Source organism: Maniola jurtina, chromosome 2, assembly GCF_905333055.1.
Source record: "Maniola jurtina chromosome 2, ilManJurt1.1, whole genome shotgun sequence".
NCBI classification, from domain to species: domain Eukaryota; kingdom Metazoa; phylum Arthropoda; class Insecta; order Lepidoptera; family Nymphalidae; genus Maniola; species Maniola jurtina.
This window is the reverse complement of record NC_060030.1, coordinates 9,072,795-9,096,473: the sequence shown is the minus strand read 5'-3', so window position 1 is coordinate 9,096,473 and position 23,679 is coordinate 9,072,795. Positions and strand designations below refer to the sequence as shown.

Sequence of the window (23,679 nt, the reverse complement as noted above, 5' to 3'; positions counted from 1 at the left end):
AGGGCTAGCACGAAAACCCCGATTATCACATTGTGATGTCTATGGCATGATTGTCCAAAGAATACTCCTATGTTATGAATAATGGAAAGCAGTCATATTTCTTAGAGATGAGCAATCATTGGTATTCTTGCTGCAAATGTATTTAAGCCAATATGAGAGACCAGAAAGTGGCAACTATCAGTCAATCAACGGCGTATGCGACATTGTAGCTGTTCAACTTTCGTGCTAGGTGTATCCTACTACAGATTGCAATAAACAAGTTATGCTTCTCGATAAAATTTCTTGGCTTGATAGACTCGGTTAATTAAGGAGATCTAAGATGCTGATCTAAATGTATTTGGTATTTCTTGAAACATTGTACTTATGTGAAATTCTACCAGTTCTACAGGATAGGTTGTGTTAATAATCTGCTATTATTATAAAACTGGAAATCCCTAAAAGGATACTCGGTTTTTTGCTTCTACTATATTGGTGATTCACGTTATATGACACATAAAAAATGCATTCCTGAAAACAAGCTTTGAAATGTTGATATTGTAACAAAACAAAAATAAATAAAGGAACTATGCATTTACTACCACCATACACGCATTACTGGGATTAATGGTTTAATGAAGTCGCATTTACAATCGCCACTGAAGTGGCAAATATGATTAGGTATTGATTACGCTGCGCAATTAAACACTTTAGCCTATATTCACGGTCGACCGATATATTTGGTTCGACAAAAATTGGTGAGAAAATATGACACGGTGACATAGCATCCCCGCAGACGAACGGTTTGGTGGTCCTTCAATAATAATCGGAGTAAGTATGACCAACTCTCTACTAAGAATAATATTTTCATGTCAAAAACAAAGCATTGAACATCCTGTGCACTCTTCAGGCCATACATGTTTTCATGTGATTTAATGCCATACGTGTAATGGTCATCGATGTATAAATAGTGTGCAAATTACATACATTTATAGAGATCCGTCTTCTATTCCTATTAGTGATAAAACCTTACGTCAAAATACAATCATAGATATAGTATGTAGTAGGTATTACCTACTTGTGTAGAGAGTAGAGACTAGGTAGAGACTATTATTGTTTATTGTCATATAAGTACTCGTAAACGTATTCGTTTGAAATGCATTCACATTATAGATTCTTCTACGTCTTTGAAGTTTGAATGAGCATAATACATTATATATGAATCAGCCTTAGACTAATAACGGCGTTATTTGTCTAAAGAGTCAGTCATTACCTCGAGTTCTATAGGTATCCATATATTATATATTCATTATATCCATAATTTCATTGCCAACTGTATTGTTACGATGTGTAGATAATAATTACTGGATAATTACTGATGTCACGTGTCAACTTTTAGCTTGTATTATGTAATACTGGTATAATATATAGGATATTTCTCCTCTTTATAAGTAAATCCAACATCTGTTTGGAATGTTTTTTGTAGATCTATGTTTCTATCAAAACTTACCCACTCTTAAATGGGCGAAAGTCTGTCTAGTCTGTAAATAAGTCCTTGTATTTTTTCATTTTCAGAGTTAAATAGTTCAAGTTAGCACACTGAGATAAATTGCAACCTGGAGGACATGGGCCACTTTTTACCGCAGGAAAAAGTCCCTCGGGAAAACAGAAATGCCACGCGGAAAAAGGCGCAAGAAACTTATACCTACTTAATATCTATATATTGTGACGGCGTTCAGTACAAGTCACTTGCAGAGTTTCACAGTAGCGGTGTTGAATGTTTATAGTCCTAGCTGTGTACTAGTAGGTCTACCTTGCCAAGGTTTCCACGTAATGCTATTATGCTGTGAACTAGCCACTGAATGAGATACTATCGTATCGTTTCATGGAACAATACGCGCTGATTTTATTAGATAAGTAGGTACTGTCATTCATGTATGAATAACAAGTACCTATGTACTTTACTTACCTACTTATTTCACACACATTACGCAAAGTACCTACCAGGGCATCAATGCTTATCTACCAATTTTCACTTTTACTATGTCTGTCTACTATTCACAAACAATTATTCCTACTTCTTTTGCAACTTGTGAAATCACATGAAACATGATTACTCACATGATACATAATTGGCATCTGTGTGCATCTGACTCCTTCAAAGTCAAAATCATTTATTCAAAGTAGGTAAAATTGTACTCCTTTTAATGATCGGAATCGTTAAATTTGTACGATATAGTGGTGATAATTAATAACGTAACTTAAAACTAAAGCTACGAGGGTTCCTAACGCGCCCCAGTCTGAGAAGAGCCCAAAGTAGGTACAAGCTTCAAAGCAAGCAAGGCTTCAAAATTAGGTACTTTTAGCTTCTATAGATAATCTCTTGTGACCCTCCACATTACTAAACAAAAAACTACACTATTTACTACATAATTCAAAACAGAGTTCTCTACCAATTTTTGCCAGCAATTGGACTAATTCCGCAAATGAAAAATATTTTGAATCTTTTTTCGTGCACTAAAATTTTTTATTTTATTCGCGTTTCATATTTACAAACAGTTTTTTTCCATGTTATCGTTTTAATTAATACGCAAGAGCCGTCAAAGCCCATACTAAAATTGTGAATGCATCCGCATGACATAGCATACGTTGCGGAAATGCATATGGTGGTATCAAATATCTAAGTGTACAGTGCACCATTCGGAAAATAACATAATGACAGCAACACGGCTTGTTATAAAAAATAAAACGTAGGAATAAAACATTTGATTCACTGTCGGGTTTACTGGTTGTACTTGTAGGTACTTTCAAGGGGAATTACGCACGCAACTAGGTAAAGGAATGACGTTATTTAAAAAAGTGGCATTTAGTCAGGTATTAGATTTACGTAAATGGTCTACTATTGCCATGAAATTCCATCGTTTTCCTTGGCGTAAGGTAGACCACCTTTTCCGGTGGTAAACAAGAGACAGTCGAAAAACGATAACTTCCTTGTACATTCCACTTGCGAGATTAGTTGTAACTGCAACCCTGCAGCCTATATGTAATAGAACAAAAAAAAAATAACATCTACGCCTGCAGTCCTAACTAGAGAAATTGTGAAAAAACTGGTGAAGTGCGAGTCGGACTCGCACACGAAGGGTTCCGCACGTCCATTAGGGTACAAGATATACTTTACACCTTTATGCGGTCTGCGCCATCTATATGTGCTTTAGTGAATAAATTTCTCGTGAACACATTTTAATTTCCAGATGTGTGAGTATGTCCAGACACCCGGACACCGACCGTGGAGGAGTATGTCCACCATCTCGCAACCGCTATGTTCGCTCGCGCGGATACAAGTGCATGCCAACACCTCCACGGAATAGCCCCACTACAAACAAGACCACCGGGCGGGCGTCCACTGCCCCGTGAGCTTCTACGTCCCGTATCAATGGTGCCTCCCAACGTAGGCATCGGTGGCGACGAAGACGAAGACGCATCGGACACGACACCCCAACCACCGGACATGATAACCCACCCACCGGATATGGCACTACCAAGAGAGAGAGCCGATAGAGAGAATTCAGATGCCTCAAGGCCGACGCCGAATTCAGGCGCGACCTCAGCCCTTTAGAAAGGGCTGAAATTAATAATCCAGGTAGCAAAGAACCTGTGAGGACACGCCCGGGCAAGGAGGCTCGGCCTCGAGGCCCGTACCCCGATAAACGTTAGTTTATCGAGAAGACACCATACACATTTTAATTTTTTTTGTATGATATAACCTCAAATTTAGGGTTTTCGGATTTTTCCCTTTACTTGTGCTATAAGACCTACCTACCTGCCATATTTCATGACTCTAGGTCCACGGGAAGTACCCTATTACTTGACAGACATGACAGACGGACAGACAGACAGATGACAAAGTGATCCTATAAGGGTTCCGTTTTTCCTTCTGAGGTACGGAACCCTAAAAATGTAAAACTTTTCTCATTAAAATGAAATGTTAATGAACCTTTTAAGCAGATCGTAGCAATTCATTAAGTAACAATTAAGCTTACAAACTTTCTCCTGAACCTTCTGAGCTCTGGAGGTTGTACATTATGCAATACACTCGCGTGTCTGCGCCCGCTGAAATAATTGGACCTTGGGGTGCTCGACATTGAAGATAACTATAAGTAACTGTCTAGAAAGATTACAATACTGCTTCTTGTTTTTATGTTAGTGAACTTAACATTTTTTAAAGGATATTTTTAAAAAGAATGTCAGATTTGTTAAAAATGACTCCAAGTGATTTCTCATCATTTAATGAGTACTATTTGAACATAATGAGAGAACACTAGGTATCTAACTGAATTGACAAACATGCATAGCTAAACTTACAAGCTAACCCTCCCAGTGTAGAAAAGTATTTAGGTACCTACAAAAAGAGGGGTTCTTAGCTATAATCCAAGAAAATCGGTTCAGCCGTTTGAAAGTTATGAGCTCTTTTCTAGTTACTGTAACCTTCACTTGTCGGGGGAGTTATCAATTTTTAATTTACACTTGTATTTTGAGAATTTAACTAGATAGAAACGAGAGTATCTACAATCCTTTGTGAGTCTTGGCCTTCTCTACGATTTTCCTCCATTTAGTTCTTTCCTTTACTGATCTTACACGATGTCATTTTTCCACTTACCTCTCCCTAAATCTATCAAGATTTTTTTGGGTCTTCCTTTAAACCTTCTTTATCGTGGACTAGTGTCGCCATTCTTATTGAACCTATCTATTATTTGACATCCTCTACATGTTGTATCCACCTTTGGTATTTACGAGATGAAGCAATATATATATGTAGGTAGGTACTAATCATGTGGTACCAATATCCTGTGATAACACTGAGACAATATTATTTCAACGGTCTTCATAGTGTTATTCAAGTAGGTAAGTTACTAATTACTTACTTATAACAATCTGTATCTCACTAACACAGTAACACAATTATAACGATAGTTGCCAATGAACAAGGAATGAATAATTGAAAAGATACCAACCTGATACATATTTTAAATGATTGTCTCGTGATTCATCGGTACACACTACACAGCTGGACATTGGCCCTACAAAGTTATTTGAACAATTCAGATCGACAAAGTCTACATTTCACAATATGAGACATTACAATTTACAATTTTGTTCAAATATTTTATTTTCCTTAAATCAGGTCTTTATCAGTATTAAAATATTTAAGCTTTTTCAAATACATTTCATCCTTTTTCACTCACTCTGAAGATTCAAAACGAATATATTATTGTTATTATAGTTAGTAAGGATCTATAAAAAACGAGTAATTACATACTTGCATCGGTTTGGTGCGTTTTATGGAAAGAATTAAACGCCTACAAATATTACACCGGCAATTATTACAAAACTCTGATTTGACGTTTATAAAATGAGGGCGGAAGAACCGGTGCACTGCACCGCGGTGGCATAGTTAAATTAATTTTACACTTGCCTCAATAACGTGGGACGTTAAACAGGAATTGCCGGTTTTAGGAAATTTTAACGATAGATTTAGATTTATTTTAGGGATGCCAAATCCGCAGGGGAGCCGAAATATGATCGTAAACAAAATATTAAGATTTGTATTTTGTAGAATAGAACCAGTATTAAAGATCTTGGCGAGAAAGTAAAAACAGACCTAATTGATTGCTGCAACTTATCTTAATGTTAACTTAGCTTAGGGTTGCCATCCTTCCGGGTGTCCACGGATTTGTCCTAGTTTGGAGAGGGTCCGAGGAACTTCCAGGCAGGGTTAAATACAAACGGTCTAAGTTTCAAATTTTGCCGCCCCATCCATTCGGTACGGTTTTTGAAGACGGTTTAATTTTTTAAATATGAGGTTGTTTAGTTTTTACCAACTATTACGGTAGGTAGTTACTAGTTAGGTAGGTAGGTATATTGCTTTGCAAATAAATAAATTAGAATGACGTATATTTAGTTTTTGAGAGGAAAAAGATAGACAACTATGTCAGGTTTTACCGAAAATCCGGCGTTTTCAAGCTTTTGTCCTAAATTGATTTTACGGATGGCAACCCTAACTTAGGTTATCAGAGTGTTAACCTACCTACTTATTCTGGAATATAAAGTCAAAGGTACAAAATAATAATTATAATCCATATTCCGGTTATTTTAAAGACATACTTATAATAATACTAGCTGTGCCCGCGACTTCGTTCGCGTGGAATAGTGACTTTTCGCGCTTTATATGGCCACGGACGCTCAGGCGCGAGGCGCCGTGATCCTTTAAACTGACATAACTTTTTTATTTATGAACCGATTGACATGAAATAAACACTAAATCCTAAGTGAAGCTTACTACAATATATTAGTGAAAACCGTATCTAAATCGAATAAGCCGTTTCTGAGATTAGCGTGCACAAACACACAGACAAACAGACAAACAGACAAAAAAAAAATTAATTACAATTTCGGGTTCGGCATCGATATAATAACAACCCCTGCTACTTTTTTTTTATATATTTCCATTGTACAGACACCACTTTTCTACAATTTTATTATATGTAATATGTATAGATTTTAAATATTATTATAACTTACTTATAATAATATTTTAAATATTATTATAAGTATGTTTACCTACTTATTACGTATTAAGTAGGTATACCTATTAAGTATGTTGGTGGAAGTAAGCTGTTTCCAACGGAATATTCTCTACGCAATTTCCAGATTTCCCTAAGGTTGTTTTTATTGCTTGTTTATTTCGCCCCATATTATGCAAAAAAATTCACCTTACACAGTCTCTCATAGGAATAGACTTTGTTTGAAAATACACCCGTATTTACTTTCACAAGTAGACGGAGTTTTTAATAAAGATATTGTGATTGTATCTAACTGTAAATAATCTAACAGTAATAAACCAAACATAGGTGTTAGACAACAAACAACATGATATTGGAGGTACATAGTACATACCAAGTAAATACTTTGTCGTTGAACTCGAGGACCCAACTCCTCAAACCTGATGCTGTATGGAATTGCATTCCAAATCGTAGTGATCCCACGGGATTTTTAAAAATCATCCGTCTAAATTTTTTTACCTACAGAGAGAGATACCTTGCATCCCGGGGACGGGCTACTACGTATAGGCTCCTTTTTGTCCGGGAAAACCAAAAGTTCCCACGGGATTTTCCGTGCCGCGGGCGCCATCTAGTAAAATGTAAAAATGTATTTAAGGTTTTAGCATTATCAACCAATAACCATTAGCTTCATTATTGTCTCATTTTGATATGAATAAGGGGAAATAAGGGTCTTCGTTACTTTTATTACTACTATTCTATTTCTAGTACTACGATGACTAGGAATTTTAGTCAAACATATGCAAAAATAATAATGATAAGTTGTAAAAAACAGAAGTCGATGCCCTCAATTAGTGATGAGATGCGTTTTCTAGCTGGCTTTGTCACCAGGCACGGCTTGGTAAAAAAATGAAAAGAAAGTAATCATTCTTTTGTTAAAATTTAGCCGTCTAAAAAATCAGGACCCTCGCAAGGTGGTGGTGCAACGGCGAACTCTGCACAAATATTCCTCGTAAAGTTACTCCTGTTTGATCTTTTGCCGTTTATAAGGATGTATGGCACGTATGAGAAATCCGCCTTCTTACTCTCCTCTCCATAATATTCTAGAAGGTCTGTTCCTCTGTCGCCTTTGGCACAGGCTTTTATTGGCGTTGAATCAATACCAAATTCAACCGCACACTAAAATAAAAAGACTGATTAAGATGGTGTACAGATACAGGTTACATAATTAAAAAACGAGATTCCGACATCAAAGGTCAAAGGCTTGTTCAAAGGCGCCATTTACCTATTCGTTTCAGTAGCCATCATCATAAAACGTAGGTATAGACTATACATAGGTACATCTATCTCACAAGATTAATAGCCAGTAAAAGCCAAAATGAAGTGAATATATCTACATACTCGTATATTATATTATAGTCCACACCAGAAATGCCAGCACATCTGATTGGTTTAGGCAATCCTCAGATATCGGCTTCTGTCTAACGATTTTTCAGGACAGTCCAGAAGTGCCTAAATTCCTAGTTCGAAGCTAGATGATAAAATCTAAGGATAAAATGGAGTTTCAACTTTGGACTAGGCAATCCTTGAATTAAGCAACTGGGTGACTTCGGCTTTGGATATCATCATCATCATCATCAATCAATTGCTGGCTCACTACCGAGATGGGTGGCCTTTGAGAAGATTATAACACACCTCTTTTGAGTTTTGAATTTTTAAGACTGCATCGACACTGCTATTGATGTCGTTGTAAAGGATAAAATTGTCACTGATAAAAAGGTATAATAACAAGTTTTGTTAACCCTGTCAGCAGCTGCATTAAGAGACTCATCATATCCTCCACCCATCATGCAGGAAGTGACCACGACAGCTGCGGTGATATTCTTCAGGTGGTCGATAGCACACGCGTGTAGCTTATTCCCGTAGCATTCTGATGGACCGTGTTGACATTCAAATTCGACCACACCGTCTTTATGGGTCGTCTAGGTAGAGAAAATCGATGTGCATATAATTAATGGGGTAAGTGAATGGAGATTTTTTTCTGATTGTTAAATATTAACGGTTGAGGTTCTAAGACGAAAGAGGCCCGAGACTTTGTGCGTGTGAATTGAGATCCTAGAGAACTATTCCATTTTCGGGGATAAAAATTAGCCTATAATATATATATATATATATATAATATATAGATATATAATATATATCTGTATATGGAAGGTATAATAAATGTTGCCCACGATTTATTTCACGTGCAATAAGGCTTCGTTAAAAATCCCGTGGAAACGCTTTGATTTTCCGCATCAGAAAGTAACCTTGAGATGCAAGCTATCTCTCAGGTAAGTACTTAATTCCGTCAAATACGGTTAAACGGAGGGGCTATGATAATAATTGATAAGTAGTCCAATGTTTATTGCATTTCAACCCGATCTTTATTCGCGTACACCTATCGAAGCGCGAAAGGCGTGCAGCAATAAAATTCTATCTAACTTTTGCATGAAAAGTGTTAAAAATAGACTAGTTAGTATATCAAATATTTAAGTTAGCTACTATTTAGGTCTTAAGTTAAGGTAGAATATTTATGGTTGAAGAAAAGTTGATTTCATTAATTGCCAATTAGTTTAACCTAGTTCATATATAGTTCATATATATGTATAATAGCTAGCACAATCATACATAATATTGTATAAAAGCCCTTCCGCAATAAATAAATAAATAAAAATATTTTATGCTGTTCAGTTTACCCATGCATTCCCGTAAGGAATCGTTATCACTTTCATATTATCAAGAGATCCTAAAACCTCTACTGTTGGTAGCAACTGCGTCGTGTAGAACTCCACACTTGCCGGACAAAGCGATTCATAATATACTTTCAATACTACTTCATATTTTTCACCAAAATTCTGAAATATATTTTTAAAATTATTTTAAAAATTACAAGTAGTGAAGATAAAGGAAATGTAGGATTTTCCAATAAAACATACAGTTAAAGTACTTACATTAAAATTGTCGCTATCCTTCATTCCTTGCAGTTCGATACCTAAAATACACCGTATTCAATTAATTTTTAACATACTTGCATTGGATTACAATTCACAATTTAACGAACTTACTTTTGGATAAAGCATTTGTATTTAGTGCCAAACAGATAATAGCAAAACAAATAAATAATAATATTATCACAAAGAATGAAATGAGTGTATATTTATTAGACATATTTACAGCACACGATCAATGCACCGATAGTAAAACGATAGACCGTAATTAGTAGGTAGACGATTGAAATGTAACTGAATCAAAAAGAACTCATATGATTATTATAATACTCATTACTCGTACATAACATTTTGACCTTATTATCTTGGATATGCGCTTTAATATAACAATTTTTTTGGGTTTTCCTGCCACTAGTTTAACTGTCCATTTTTAGGGTTCCGTACATCAAAGGGAAAAAGGAATCGTTTATGTCCTTCATTGTCTGTCCGCCTGTCTGGCATGTCTGTCAAGAAAAGGGATTCAAACGTATAGGGTTATACAGTTTCCTGTTGACCTAGAGTCATGAAATTATAAAATTTGGCAGATTTTATAAATATTATTTTTTAAATATTATGCTTTCATATAAAATTGTGTTTTCGATTTATCATTGCTAACCAGAAACTATGAGCTTCACTTATCCCCTTCTGGATTCTGACTCGTAGCAAATAGGAAGAATGTGAAATAAGTTCTTCTCAAATTACTACGGAACCAAATCTGGTAAACGGTTATGATATTGTGGTCAAACGTACACAAGTAATGATTATTTGCAAAAAACCCAAGTTATTTTAAGCTTATGTCGTGGTTTAACGACGATATTTTAGATAACGGGTACATACATACCATGATTAATTTGCTGACTTTATTGGTCAATATTTCGACCCGGATGCGGTCGTGGTCACGACACGGGACGGGACGGGGTAACTGGTGGTAGGTACATAATATGTACCGCGTTATCCATACTAATTACTAATTTACTAATTTTACTAATTTTTTACTAATTTTATATTATAAATGCGAAAGTGTGTCTGTCTGTCTGTCTGCTACCTTTTCACGGCCCAACAGTTTAACCGATTCTGACGAAATTAGGTACAGGGTTAGCTTATATCCCGGGGACGGACATAGGCTACTTTTTATCCCGGAAAATCAAAGAGTTCCCACGGGATTCCTAAAAACCCATCCGCTTAACCGATTTGTGTGGGTACCGAGTAGCTTGCGGCCCTGTAATTGACATAGGCAACTTTTTATCCCGGAAAATTAAACAGTTCCCATGGGATCTTCAAAAACCAAAATCCGCAAGCGAAGGACGAAGTCGCGGGCATCCTCTAGTCTACAATATAATAAACCTAAGTCAAATTCAAAATTTGAGATTTAAGACGTGTTTTCTAAATGGCTTTTTTAATAGGTTGAGTAAAATACTTCCAAATTATTTGTATTCATTTTATTAAGAAAAATAACGTCAACCTTTTGTTTTTAGACGTCTTATTAGCAGCATACCCCACGCAAGGTGGTGGTGGAACGGCGAACGCTACGCAAACATCCCTCTAGAGTCTAGAAGTGATCGCTGTCGTTCACTTTACCATATTTTATAAGGATGTATGGAACATATGAGAAGTTCGCTGTAGGTATTTGTTTGGATTACATTTAGTTGTTTTGCATAAAATGTATGTATTTAATTGTTTTGATTAAAAAACAAGAAAGGAATTAATTGATCGATTTTCGATTTTTTATGTAGAAATTAGCTACGTACACCGTGCATACAGTTTATTTCTGAACCTTGGAAAAAATTACATCGATCCATTGCACCGTTGTGGTGTGATTGATGAAAAACCCAGCAAACAAATACAGTTTCGCATTTATAATAAGCTAAGTATAGGTAGTGATGTCGCATCTCCATTAAAATTGGTTAGATACTGATCTAAATAAATACTGTAGTCCTAGATCTACTAGTAAGTAAATAGTTAGCTACATAATTTTCTCCATAATATTCCCTCTTCTAGTATAATAACCCCTGTTTCCGCTATAGGGGTCGACGGAATCTCTTATGGAATGCAAATGAGCTGGCAATCGACTACGAGCATTTCCACTGAAACGCAAAATATTTTAATTGCACTAAATGACGCATTTCGTATGGAATTTTGTATTACACTTATGAATATATTTATTAGATTAGATAGCTAAGATTTTTTGTTATCTTTTATTTGTTTTTACACGATTGCATACCAGCAAACTTTTTCGTGTAAGCTATTTATTGAATAAATATATTTGAATTATTTAAATGAAGTTAAATATGTTATAACTACAATGTATTTGAACATCTGCACGTCGGCCTTCTATTCGGGCGATCCAGGATTCGATTCCGGACAAGCACTTCGAACTTATCTGAGCTATGTGCGTTTAAAGCAATTAAATATCACTTGTATCAGACCTAGGAAAATAATTACTATAAACTTATATTTTTTCAATACCAGCAATTCGAAATTTAAAACCTAGATCTTTTTCTAACTTGAATCAAATGTCAACAAGAAGTAAGTATAAAAGAAGGCGGGGAAATCTGGGATATTTCATATTACTTATAGATGATATTCTCGTCTCCCTCAATCTTTCCTCATTACTTTATAGAGCCAAGACTTTACCTGCCCATATTATCATACTAGCTGATGCCCGCGAATTCGTTCCCGTAGAAGTAGGTTTTTAAAATCCCGTGGGGACTCATTGATTGTCTGGGATAAAAAGTAGCCTATATGTTAATCCAAGGTATGATCGATCTCCATTCTCAGCCAAATCCGTTTCGTAGATAAAAGATAAAAGATTAATTTATTTTAAGACTTAAAAAATCAAAGGTTAAAAATAACATTTCATGCAAACCTATACTTACATTGTTTTTTAACCGACTTCCAAAAAAGGAGGAGGTTCTCAATTCGTCGGAATCTTTTTTTTTTTTTTTTTAATTTTTTTTTTATATTTTTTATGTATGTTCCCCGATTACTCAAAAACCCCTGGACCGATTTGGAAATTTTTTTTTTGTTTGAAAGGATATACTGTGCAGGTGGTCCCATATAAATTTGGTGAAGATCTGATGAATATCTTCGGAGATGGAGAACAGAACTCCTCAATGGATAGGAGCAAATTGCTCGCGATCAGTGTAATAGCTTAGTAAACAGTAGGGTTTTAACTGGGCACAGCATATTATAGTACAGTGGGGCCACTAAAAATTGTGAAATAAAAAATTTTCAAAAGAAAAATAAAACCGACTTCAAAAACGACAAACACTAAAAAGTAAAAAATAACTTTTGTTTAGCTACACGTGTAATGTACCTAGGTATGAAGTCGGGCGAGCTTCACTCTTGGATTTCTAATTTTGTTTTAATATGCTCGCTCGACTTCATACCTAGGTACATTACACGTGTAGCTAAACAAAAGTTATTTTTTACTTTTTAGTGTTTGTCGTTTTTGAAGTCGGTTTTATTTTTCTTTTGAAATTTTTTTTTTAAAAATATACATGCATATTTTTATAGCTAAATCTATGGATCCGTACTAAGTAAAAATTCTATAAGGTCATCGTCTGTATGTATAAGCTTCACAGACGGGTGGTGGATATTCTAACATCTGACATATCGTGGCCATCAAGTACACTGTCGCCTGGTCCTGCATATCTGATGAGCCGGCCAGCATCACGTACGGGACGTATTTAATATCCATCTTGAGCGTTTCTTCACCAAAGTGCCACGCCTGCTATGAGCACAGTTCCAAACTCGTCGAATTGGCACCTTATATTTATATCCACACTGAAATAAAATAGAATTTCAAACGTTTGCCAAACTCTCCACAAGATTTTGCTGAAGGTTGTTAAAAATAAAATGATGGGACAAAAATTCAAGGCTCTCAACTACTGAAATCGACATCAAGTACACTGGAAGAAAAGGTGTGTCTGAATACAAAATAACAGTTATTTTTGTGCAGATTCGATGCGCGCCCCACCGAGCTTAGCGGGAATTAAAATTGACACTTTATGTTAAACGGTCTTTGTAAGATACCTAATCAGTCATCACTAAAAGATCCGAATACGCTCCTTGGATGAACGTGTTTAATTCATCCAAGATACACTCACATAGCTACTGCCGCTATCAACTGCTGCTAATGGCGCAAATCAAATTGCTTCAAAAACAGGTCCAGCGTACTTGTTTTAGTAAAGGTCAGTGGTCACAACCAAGAAAATTGTGAAAGCTTCCTTTTGTAAAAGTTTTGTGTACAGCAGAATTTGCGTCAGTGTCAACTGTCCGGAGTCCGGATATCGCCCGGCTGGAAAATATCGCTGCAAAACTCATAAGAATAGCACAAAGTTTAGAACATAGTTTCGTTCCGCCGATAACTCCACGGAAAGTTGTTATTAACAATAATAATATTAACTTTCTGCGTATATCTCGTTTTGTATTATTTATGAGCTATTTCAAGGAAGTTAGTTTGAAGTTACGGAATTAATTTGATGTTTCATCTTCTGCTGTTATCATTATGTGGTTCGAAGTTCAAATTTTACTGGGCTTTTCGCACACCTCACAGGTTTATATAAAAATCTTTACTTGAAAGGGCCCAGTTTAAGAAGTTAGTTCTAGTATCGACTATAACTCACAAACTAGTCGATACTAGAACTAACTTCTTAAACTGGATCCTTTCAAGTAAAGATTTTTATATAAACCTCTGAGGATGATTCTGCCATTGCCGCAATTAAAATGCCATAAGCCTACGTTGTCGTATAAGTTTACAAAATTGCGAAAAACCAAGTAAAATTTGAATTTCGCGGGCAGACCCGTCGCTTTCACCTTAAAACATTCTGAAACCCGTCTCTAATTGGTCGTACACGGTCAGGTATTACAAGAGTCCTTATCTCATACTATTACGTGCTATTACTACTAGTATGAGATAAGGACTCTATATAATACTACTATTACTATTACTATCTACTTACTACTTATTTCATACTATAAGACCATATAAGACCCTTTTATAATTTTCTCAAAATAAGATTAATTAATACATTTCTAAAAGTTACCATGTTTGGCATACTTACCCAGTTTAAAGCTGTGTTGAAGTCGACCCTGGAGTCTTCGCGGTTTTGTTTTTCTTTTAAACGATAGTTAGGTAAGTGACTGAAATGTAATTTAATTAAAAAGATACGAATATTATTTATGTTACCTTAACATTTTGACCTTATTATCTTGGATAGGTGCTTCCTTATAACATTTTTTTAGGGTTCTCGGTATTATCTTATATTATATTTTCATTATTCTAGACTAGATAATGCCCGCAACCTCGTCCGCGTAAATTTAGGTTTTTAAAAATTCCTTTGGGCTCTTTGATTTTGCAGAATAAAAAGTAGTATGTTCTTTCCCGGGAAGCAACCTATTTCTGCATCAAATTTTAGTGAAAATAGGCCGTGAAAAGCTAGCCATCAAATAGTCAGAGACATTTTCTTATATTAGTATGGACAAAAAAGGTAATATTTCGGTGGAAATAAACAATATTCTATAGGTACATGTTTCAGTGGTGAAAAGAATTGAAAAAGATTATGAGAAGAGACGATCAGTAATTTTCAACAATTATTCGACTATTGCTTTTTAAATATTATGTTTTGATTTATTATAATTATTAGAAATTATATTAGCTTTATTTATCACTTTTTCTTTACCTTTGTAGCGAATTGGAAGAAGATGGAATAAGTTTTTTTTCCATAATGACTACGGGACCAAAGCTCTTGAGCATAATATTCTGATGGCTATAAGTACTTAATAGTTAGTATACAAATAATGATAAGTTGTGGCCTGTAAATAACAAAAGTCGATGACCCCAATTTGCGATAAGATTCGTTTTCTATCCGGCAAAGGCTTAGTAAAAAAACTTCAAAAATATTTTATTTTAATTTAATTAAGAAATGAAAATAATAATTATCTTGTGTTAGACTCCTTACAAAACAGTATACTGCACGCAAGGCGGTGGTGGAACGGCAAACGCTGCGCAAACATCATTCATAAAGTTACTGCCGTCATTCACTTTGCCATTTATAAGGATGTATGGGACATATGAGAAATTCGCCTTCTTACTCTCTTCTCCATAATATTCTAGAAGTTGTGTCCCTCTGTCGCCTTTAGCACAGGCTTTTATTGGCATTGAATCAATACCAAATTCAGCCGCACACTAAAATAAAAAGAGTACAAGTTTTAACATTGTGATATATCGGACACTTGCGTGACAAAAATATGATATTAAATATATTATGACGGAATATAGATCCATGTAGCTAATAACCAGTAAAAGTCTAAGTGAAGTGAGTATGACATGTGTTATGTAGTCCAAAGCTGAAATGCCATGCCAGCACTGCGTGATTGGCTTAGGCAATCCTCAGGTATGCCCTTAGTCCAAAGAAAAATATTGCGTGACGAGTTTCCAGGCCAATCTAGACCTAATCCAAAGCTGGATTAAGAAGTTAAGCACTCTTTTTGACTTTAGACTACAGAGTTTTGACTTTGGACTATTACTCCTGAATTAAGCGTTCAGCAATGGATTAAAAAACGTAAGAAATATTCTTCAAAGTAACAGCTCTATCTCCTTTTAGATTCGTTAACTGCATCGGTACTACTAGTAGTATTGCTGTTGAGGATAAAAAGATATCATCGATTAAAAAAAAACTATTAAGAAGTTTCTACTAACCCTGTCAGCAGCTGCATCATTAGAGCCACCACCTTCTCCACCCATCATGCAGGAATTGAACACGATAGCTGCGGTGATATTCTGCAGATGGTCGATAGCACACGCGTGTAGCTTATTCCCGTAGCATTCTGGTGGGCCGTGTTGACATTCAAATATGATCTCTCCGTTTTTGTAAATAGTCTGGGGAATAGAAAATCAATGAATACCTTTAACTGAATCGTTGTGCGTAGAATGAATAGGGTAAGTGGTTGGAGATTTTTGCTGTTCCTTAAATTATTTATCAATGGATAAGGTTAACTTAGTACTTTAACTTTACATAATTTGTTTTTATTAAGTCCTGCCTAGCTTATTGTTTTATTAACAGGGCTCTCTCCGTCACTCGTTTCATACAATCGTAGTTCCAATTTCATTTGAATATTAAGCAACCAAAGTCCATGAAATTTTGCAGACATATTCTAGAAACTAATATCTGTGTCTGTGGTGTTTTAGATTTTTCTAAAAATATGTAGTTTTAAAATTACAGGGGCTCAAAGATTTGTATGAAAATTTTTAAGACCGCGTAACTTTGAAACCGAATATTTTAACAGAAATCTGGAAAACCACAGACATAGATATTAGTTTCTAGAATATGTCTGCAAAATCTCATGGACTTTGGTTGCTTAATATTCAAATGAAATTGGAACTACGATTGTATGAAACGAGTGACGGAGAGAGCCCTCTTAATTACAAAATTTCCACTGATGCTGTTGCTGGTTCATTAGAAAAACTTATACGCGTACTTATACGCACACGGCGTGTTGCGTGGTGACGATCGGTCGTGTTCGTAGTTCTGTCGTAGTTCAGCGCATACGCATAGTGATCACAGATAAAAATGAATTTCTGACGTATGGTCCAATCCATAAGCGATGGCGGGCCAGATCATTGTGGACGAGTTTTTATGTTTCGTACAAAACAAAATAGATTTTTTAGATGAGCTTAGTATCATACAAATCTGTGCTACTAACTATACCGATGTGGAAGTAGAAACTGGCAAAAGTACCCTATACAGTGTATGCACCCACGACTTGAGAAACATTCATCGTAAAGGTGACGACAAGAAGAAGAAATGCATCAAAGACGTAATCAAGCTGTTGAAGGAAGTGGATCCGAACAGTTTACCGAATTTTGTGGCACGGGATCTGAGTCGGCTTCCTCCGGTATCCTTTGATCACGTAGACGTCACTCGATTACTAAAGGATATGGCACTTATGAAAACCGAGCTCATGGAGCTTAAGGCGCAGTTTATTACCGAGCTCAAGGAAATCCGCATGTCATGTCAAGAGCGCACAGAAAATAATAAAAGTATTCCCCGGACATCGGACTTACTGGAGAGAACAAATTCCACCTCACCACCCAAAAACACGCCGCTGCCGCTTGTGAATACACCACGCCCTACACTTGGACATGACGAAGTTGCATTAAGTTTGCATACACCGACATATCGGGATATTGTACACATTAGGAATAGCTCGCATCAAACGAAAGGCGCCCGTATGCCAAGTACCAATTCGGGTGATGTTCGCATGACTGCGAATCGCTCGGTTGCACGCGACTTACCGCCTGAATCTGTAGGTATATCGAAGAATTATATTGACGATGAGTTTATAATGGTTGAGAACAAAAAACGAAAACGAAAACTGACGAATATGAGAGGGACTTATTCAGATCAATGTAAAATACAAGTTGCTGACCCGGAATGCTCCATTTATATCTCTCGCGCCTTGAAAACTGTAACAGAGGCCAACATTGAGGAACATATCCGCGACATGGGCCAGAAGTGCCTCAGTGTTGAGCGTCTGGCACAGCATAGAGAAACTTCGTTTAACTCCTTCAAGGTTAGGATACACGCAAGTAATTTGAATACATTTTTAGATGCCAATTTTTGGCCTAAAGGTTTGGTATACCGGCGGTACAAGGAACGGCAATTTCGAGACGTTTTAAAATAACACAATATGGGAAGTACGACCACAACAAATATTACATTAGCTACTTTTAACTGCCGTTCTATTAAAAGATCTGCCGAACAGATTAAGAAATTGTGTTTGAATGTTGACATTTTAGCCTTGCAGGAGACTTGGCTCCTCCCCCATGACTTGGGATTTGTGAACGAGCTCAGTCAGCAGTTCAGTTGTTTCGCAAAGTCTGCGGTGGATACCTCGGCAGGAATACTAAAAGGCCGACCATACGGGGGACTCGCGTTGATGTGGCGTAAGTCACTCTTTCCCAGTGTTTCTATAATAGACTGTATCAGTGACAGATTGGCGGCAGTACAAATTGATTTGGGCGGACGCCATATCCTTGTGATGAGCGTCTATTTACCATATGATGATGGTAGCGAAGACAGTCTCACAGACTTTATAAGTTGTTTGGGAAGCATTGAAGCCGTGATCAGTGACCATGATGTTGAAGCTGTCTACGTGCTGGGTGATTACAATGCACATAGTGGCACCAGATTCGGGAACGAGCTATTCGCCTTCTGCACAGACCATTCACTCGTGTGTGTCGACACTGAAATTCTGGCTCCGGGTTCGTTTACACATGTTAATGATGGTAGTGGGTCTAAGCGTTGGTTAGACCACTGCATTGTGACAGCTGCTGCGCGTGCGACAGTGATATCCGCGTGTGTGGATCTTGGAGTGTACTGGTCAGATCATTTTCCTCTTTTGATTACATGTAAAATGAATGTACTTCCAAAGAAAATTGCCATATCTACAGAAAATAAGTTACTATCTGGTGTGTATTGGGGTAATAGGGATGTAAACCAAACTAGTCTATTTAATACGTACTGTTGTGATAATTTAAGTGATATTAGTATATCTAGTCATTTTTTAAACTGTATAGACTGTAATTTTAGTAATTTCAATATATGTGATGCTCATTTGTTTAAATTAGATGATTATTATGACGTTATTGTTAAGATTTTACAAGAAGGTGCCAAAAGAAGCGTTTGTCGCGATGTTCCGGTGAAGCATAAAAAAGTACTAGGGTGGAACTACCACGTTCGAGAGAGTCACCAAAGAGCGAGGTATTACTTCCAACTTTGGTTATGGTACGGTAAACCTCAAACTGGTGAGGTTTATAATAACATGGTACAGAGCCGTAAAGTTTTTAAAAATAAATTGAAATGGTGCCAAAATAACGAGGATCAAATCAGAATGGATATGTTGGCCTTACATCAGCGAGACAAAAACTTTGTTAAATTTTGGAAAGACACAAAACGCCTCAACTATAAATCAAATCTACCATTGAGTGTTGACGGTGTCCAAGACCCAAAGCTGATTGCTGACTTATTTTCGCATCATTTCAAACTGGATCCATTACCTGCTCTAAGTACAAAATGTGCATCTATGCCCAGTGGAAAAATGATTTTAAACGATGGACAATCGCATCGTTACTCACCTGACGATGTGGCTAAAGTAGTATTGACAATGAAAAGAGGTAAGGCCCCAGGATATGACGGACTGAGCCTGGAGCACATTTTGTATGCAGGCGAAAAAATTTTTTGCTTATTGGCGGAACTGTTTACCTTATGTATAAACTCAGGTTATTTGCCTAAAAACCTTATGAGAACTGTGGTAGTTCCTGTCCCAAAGAATAGGACCGGTGATCTTTCCAGCCTCAAAAACTACAGGCCGATTTCTTTAGGTACCATTATAGGCAAAATACTGGAAAGAATAATTTATTCTGATGTAAATCAGAACATTAGGATTGATGACGCGCAGTTTGGTTTTCGTCCTGGGCTCTCAACAGATTCGGCTATCTTTAGTCTCAAATCGATAGTTAACTATTATACGAATAGAAACACATCCGTATACGCATGCTTTCTGGATCTCAGTAGAGCTTTTGACCTGGTAAACTATCAGTTACTATGGCAAAAACTTATTGAGTCTAATGTATCGCGTAAGACGGTAGATCTGTTGAGATACTGGTACGAGAACCAAACTAATTTTGTGAAATGGGGCGACGCCGGCTCTAATGATTATAGATTAGAATGCGGCGTGCGTCAAGGAGGATTGACCTCTCCGGACCTCTTCAGCATTTATGTTAATGATCTGATTGAGGGACTTAGAAATACTAGAGTAGGTTGCCACATAGGTACAACGTGCATTAACAATATCAGCTATGCTGACGATATGGTACTTCTAAGTCCCTCAATCAGGGGTCTTAGACGACTACTCAACATCTGTGAACAATATGCTAGAGATCACGGCCTTAAATATAATGTTAAAAAGACGCAGATGATGGTTTTCCGTGCAGGCAAGGGCCCGGAGAGGATCCCGTCGGTTTTCTTAGATGGAGTTCCTGTAGAAAGGGTGGCGCAATTCAGGTATCTGGGGCATATTTTAACTGAGGATCTACGTGATAACCAAGACATGGAACGAGAAAGAAGGGCTTTGTCTGTTCGGTGCAACATGCTCGCACGCAGATTTGCGCGGTGTAGTTCTGAGGCGAAGCTGACACTGTTTAGAGCATATTGTCAATGCTTTTACACGTGTCAGCTTTGGGTCAACTGCACCGCAAGTGCACGTAGCAGCATCAGAGTGCAGTATAATAACGCATACCGTATTCTGATGAAACTGCCTAAATACTGCAGCGCGTCGGGCATGTTTGCTGACGCCAAAGTGCCCGATTATTTCGCGATTATTAGATCTCGGGTTGCGGCTTTCTGGTTCCGCATCCGCAATTCTCAGAACGAGATCCTCAGGGTATGCTCTGAGTGTCCTGAAAATCGCATACCGAAGTACTGGCTTGCCGTGCATCGTGGCAACAACCGTAAATAATTTTTATTTTACTCTTGTATTCTATTCTATTTTATTTTATTTTATATTTAAGAAATGGGTGTAAAAAAAAAAAAATTGCCTGAAAATAAACTATTATTATTATTATTATTATTATTATTATATTATAGTGATTTCCTGTGGTTTGGACATAACTAATTAAATAGGTAGATAAACTTACTTTTGCATTGCCGTAAGGGTACGTATGGAAATTCACGTATTGATTTAATTTTTGAACAGTAGTGCTGAATTGTTCTGTATCGAACTTTATACAATCTGGACATAGAGATTCGTAATAAAGCTTCACGTCGACTTTGTCACCATTAGTGGCAGTAATCTGAAAATAATTAATAAATAATAAATAATTACTTTAAAAACCAGTCTCTATTTGATTTTTGTTTTCAAATCTTACTTATTCATAGTTTTTTTTAATCAGATATTTTAAGGGGCTTTTATAAGTGACCTATATGCCAGTCCCATTATTATCAGGGTCGAACATTGACCACACATGAGAAATGGCTGTCTGTCACCACACACTGGTATCTATAGTTAGTATTCTGTGCTAATAATTACCTGATTCTGAATTCTGATACATGAAATAGCAATGAGCAGAAAAGTAAGTATGATAATCATGTATTTTTATAAAATTACCGAATAGTAGATATAATAGATATTAGGTCACCAATCATCATCATCATTAGAAGCCATCATCAGCCCACTACTGACCACGAGTCTCCGCTCAGAATGTCAAAGGTTTAGGCCATAGTCTACCACGATATCTCAATACGGTTTGGCAGACTTCACAAACTATTGATAACATTATGGAGAACTCACAGGCAAGCAGGTTTCCTAACGATGCGATGTTTTCCTTCGCCGTAATATTGATTTTTCTTAAAACGCACATATTGACATACATATACTATATAATATTACACGTCTCGTGTGCACGAGATTGAACTGTGGACCTCATGAATAGGAGACCTAAATCATAACCACTGGCTATTACCGTATAATGTATTTAATATTTATAGATATTTACAAAATTGTGAGCAAAAATAATTGTTAAAAATACAAATTAAATGCTCACTTACCTGGTTATTCATCCAATATGTATCACTGTCTGAAATCTGTACTGGTATACCGTTCTCATCGAGAAACTTTGATAGTAAAATAATCTCTGTAAATAATTCAAAACAAAATTTAATACATATGGTAAGTTCAATTAATTAACTATGTATATCTTCTAATAAGTTATTATTTAGGCACCATATTGTGATTGGTCCTCAGCAGTGCTTAGAACGCTGAAGAGAGCAAATGTAATAAAACTCCTGAGGTAAAACATTGAAGCGACCGTGCGTTTATAATTTTACTACAAGACTGTATTAAGCTAATATATGCGTCATTAAATAAATGCTCCACATAATATAATGTCTACAGTAAGTAGCGTATGGAGTATTAAGTAAACAAACGATTATTGAACTGTGAACAGGCAAGTATTAAACAATTAAAAACAAAACTGGTAGAAAAAGCTGAGACAGTTGTGGCCATAGGTTAATGACTTTACTGATTAGTTTGCTTTTGGGCTAAACAAATGGTTGAGGTACTCGTATAACGATTTGTTAAGTTTATAATAATTATAACCGAATACACGGAAGACCCTGCTGGACACACTGCTGGTATAATATTTGTTGACGAGGGTTATGTGGACGATGAATCCGACACCAACCTGGGATAGACTGTGTACATACAAAAGACACATTGTCTACTTAGAAAGAAAATTGTATAGAAACATGCTTCAGGCATGACTTTTTAACATCTCAGACTCAAAACACATCAATGCCTTCACCAACCATCACCACGGCATTAATAATAACAAGACTAGGACTGACAATTTAATATACTTAGTACTTATACTTACCTACTCTTCTAAAAACGATTTGAGTCGTTGTAGCCTTTTAACGCAATACAATGTCTTCATTCATATTACATTACCGCAATTTAACCGCTCTACTCTCAAATCGAGAAGTGTAAATTAAAAATTTATAACACCCCCGACAAGTGAAGGTTACAGTAATTAGAAAGGAGCTGATAACTTTCAAACGGCTGAACGGATTTTCTTGGATTATAGCTAAGAACACTTTCGATCAAGCCACCTTTCAAACAAAAAAAACTAAATTAAAATCGGTTCATTAGTTTAGGAGCTATGATGCCACAGACAGATACACACGTCAAACTTATAACACTCCTCTTTTTGGGTCGGGGGTAAAAATATGACTACCCACTTCGTGAAGTTTAATCTTTATATAATCTTTCCTTGCAATAAGCTATTCTCCCACTGGATCCAACGTCTATTGTAAAGCCTCGGGCATCCGGCATTGATAACTCTTATTCCGAAGCTTTCAGATTTACTAAAAGAAATATATTGAACGGCACTGGGACAAAGCAAGTAGAAGTCCAAAGCAGACGAGAGTTGTTTAGTTTGTGGTTGTTTAACAGACAAGCGCGACTGAAAATGCAATTCGAAACGTGATCTATCTCCAGGTTTGATCGCTGTCGCGTATCGGAAAATTGTACCTACCTAGTTATTTTTAGGATTT

At 36.4% G+C, this 23,679-nt stretch overlaps 2 protein-coding genes across 2 annotated transcripts; one reads left to right on the top strand and one right to left on the bottom strand.

Moving 5' to 3' along the window:
• Positions 1 to 7,272: 7,272 nt before the first annotated feature.
• LOC123872442 lies at positions 7,273 to 22,489 on the bottom strand. The gene is made up of 11 exons (XM_045916722.1): positions 22,349 to 22,489; positions 22,174 to 22,259; positions 21,264 to 21,419; positions 16,266 to 16,445; positions 15,525 to 15,752; positions 13,168 to 13,295; positions 9,641 to 9,756; positions 9,527 to 9,567; positions 9,272 to 9,430; positions 8,336 to 8,515; positions 7,273 to 7,712 (listed from the first exon to the last, which is right to left on the bottom strand). Exons 1-11 carry the CDS (start codon positions 22,422 to 22,424, stop codon positions 7,476 to 7,478), a joined length of 1,587 nt encoding a protein of 528 aa, XP_045772678.1. The 5' UTR covers positions 22,425 to 22,489; the 3' UTR covers positions 7,273 to 7,475.
• Positions 7,742 to 18,515, top strand: LOC123873096. Its single transcript, XM_045917808.1, has 2 exons — positions 7,742 to 7,752; positions 17,131 to 18,515. The coding sequence occupies exon 2, from the start codon at positions 17,171 to 17,173 to the stop codon at positions 18,248 to 18,250; it is 1,080 nt and encodes a 359-aa protein (XP_045773764.1). The 5' UTR covers positions 7,742 to 7,752; positions 17,131 to 17,170; the 3' UTR covers positions 18,251 to 18,515.
• Positions 22,490 to 23,679: the final 1,190 nt, after the last annotated feature.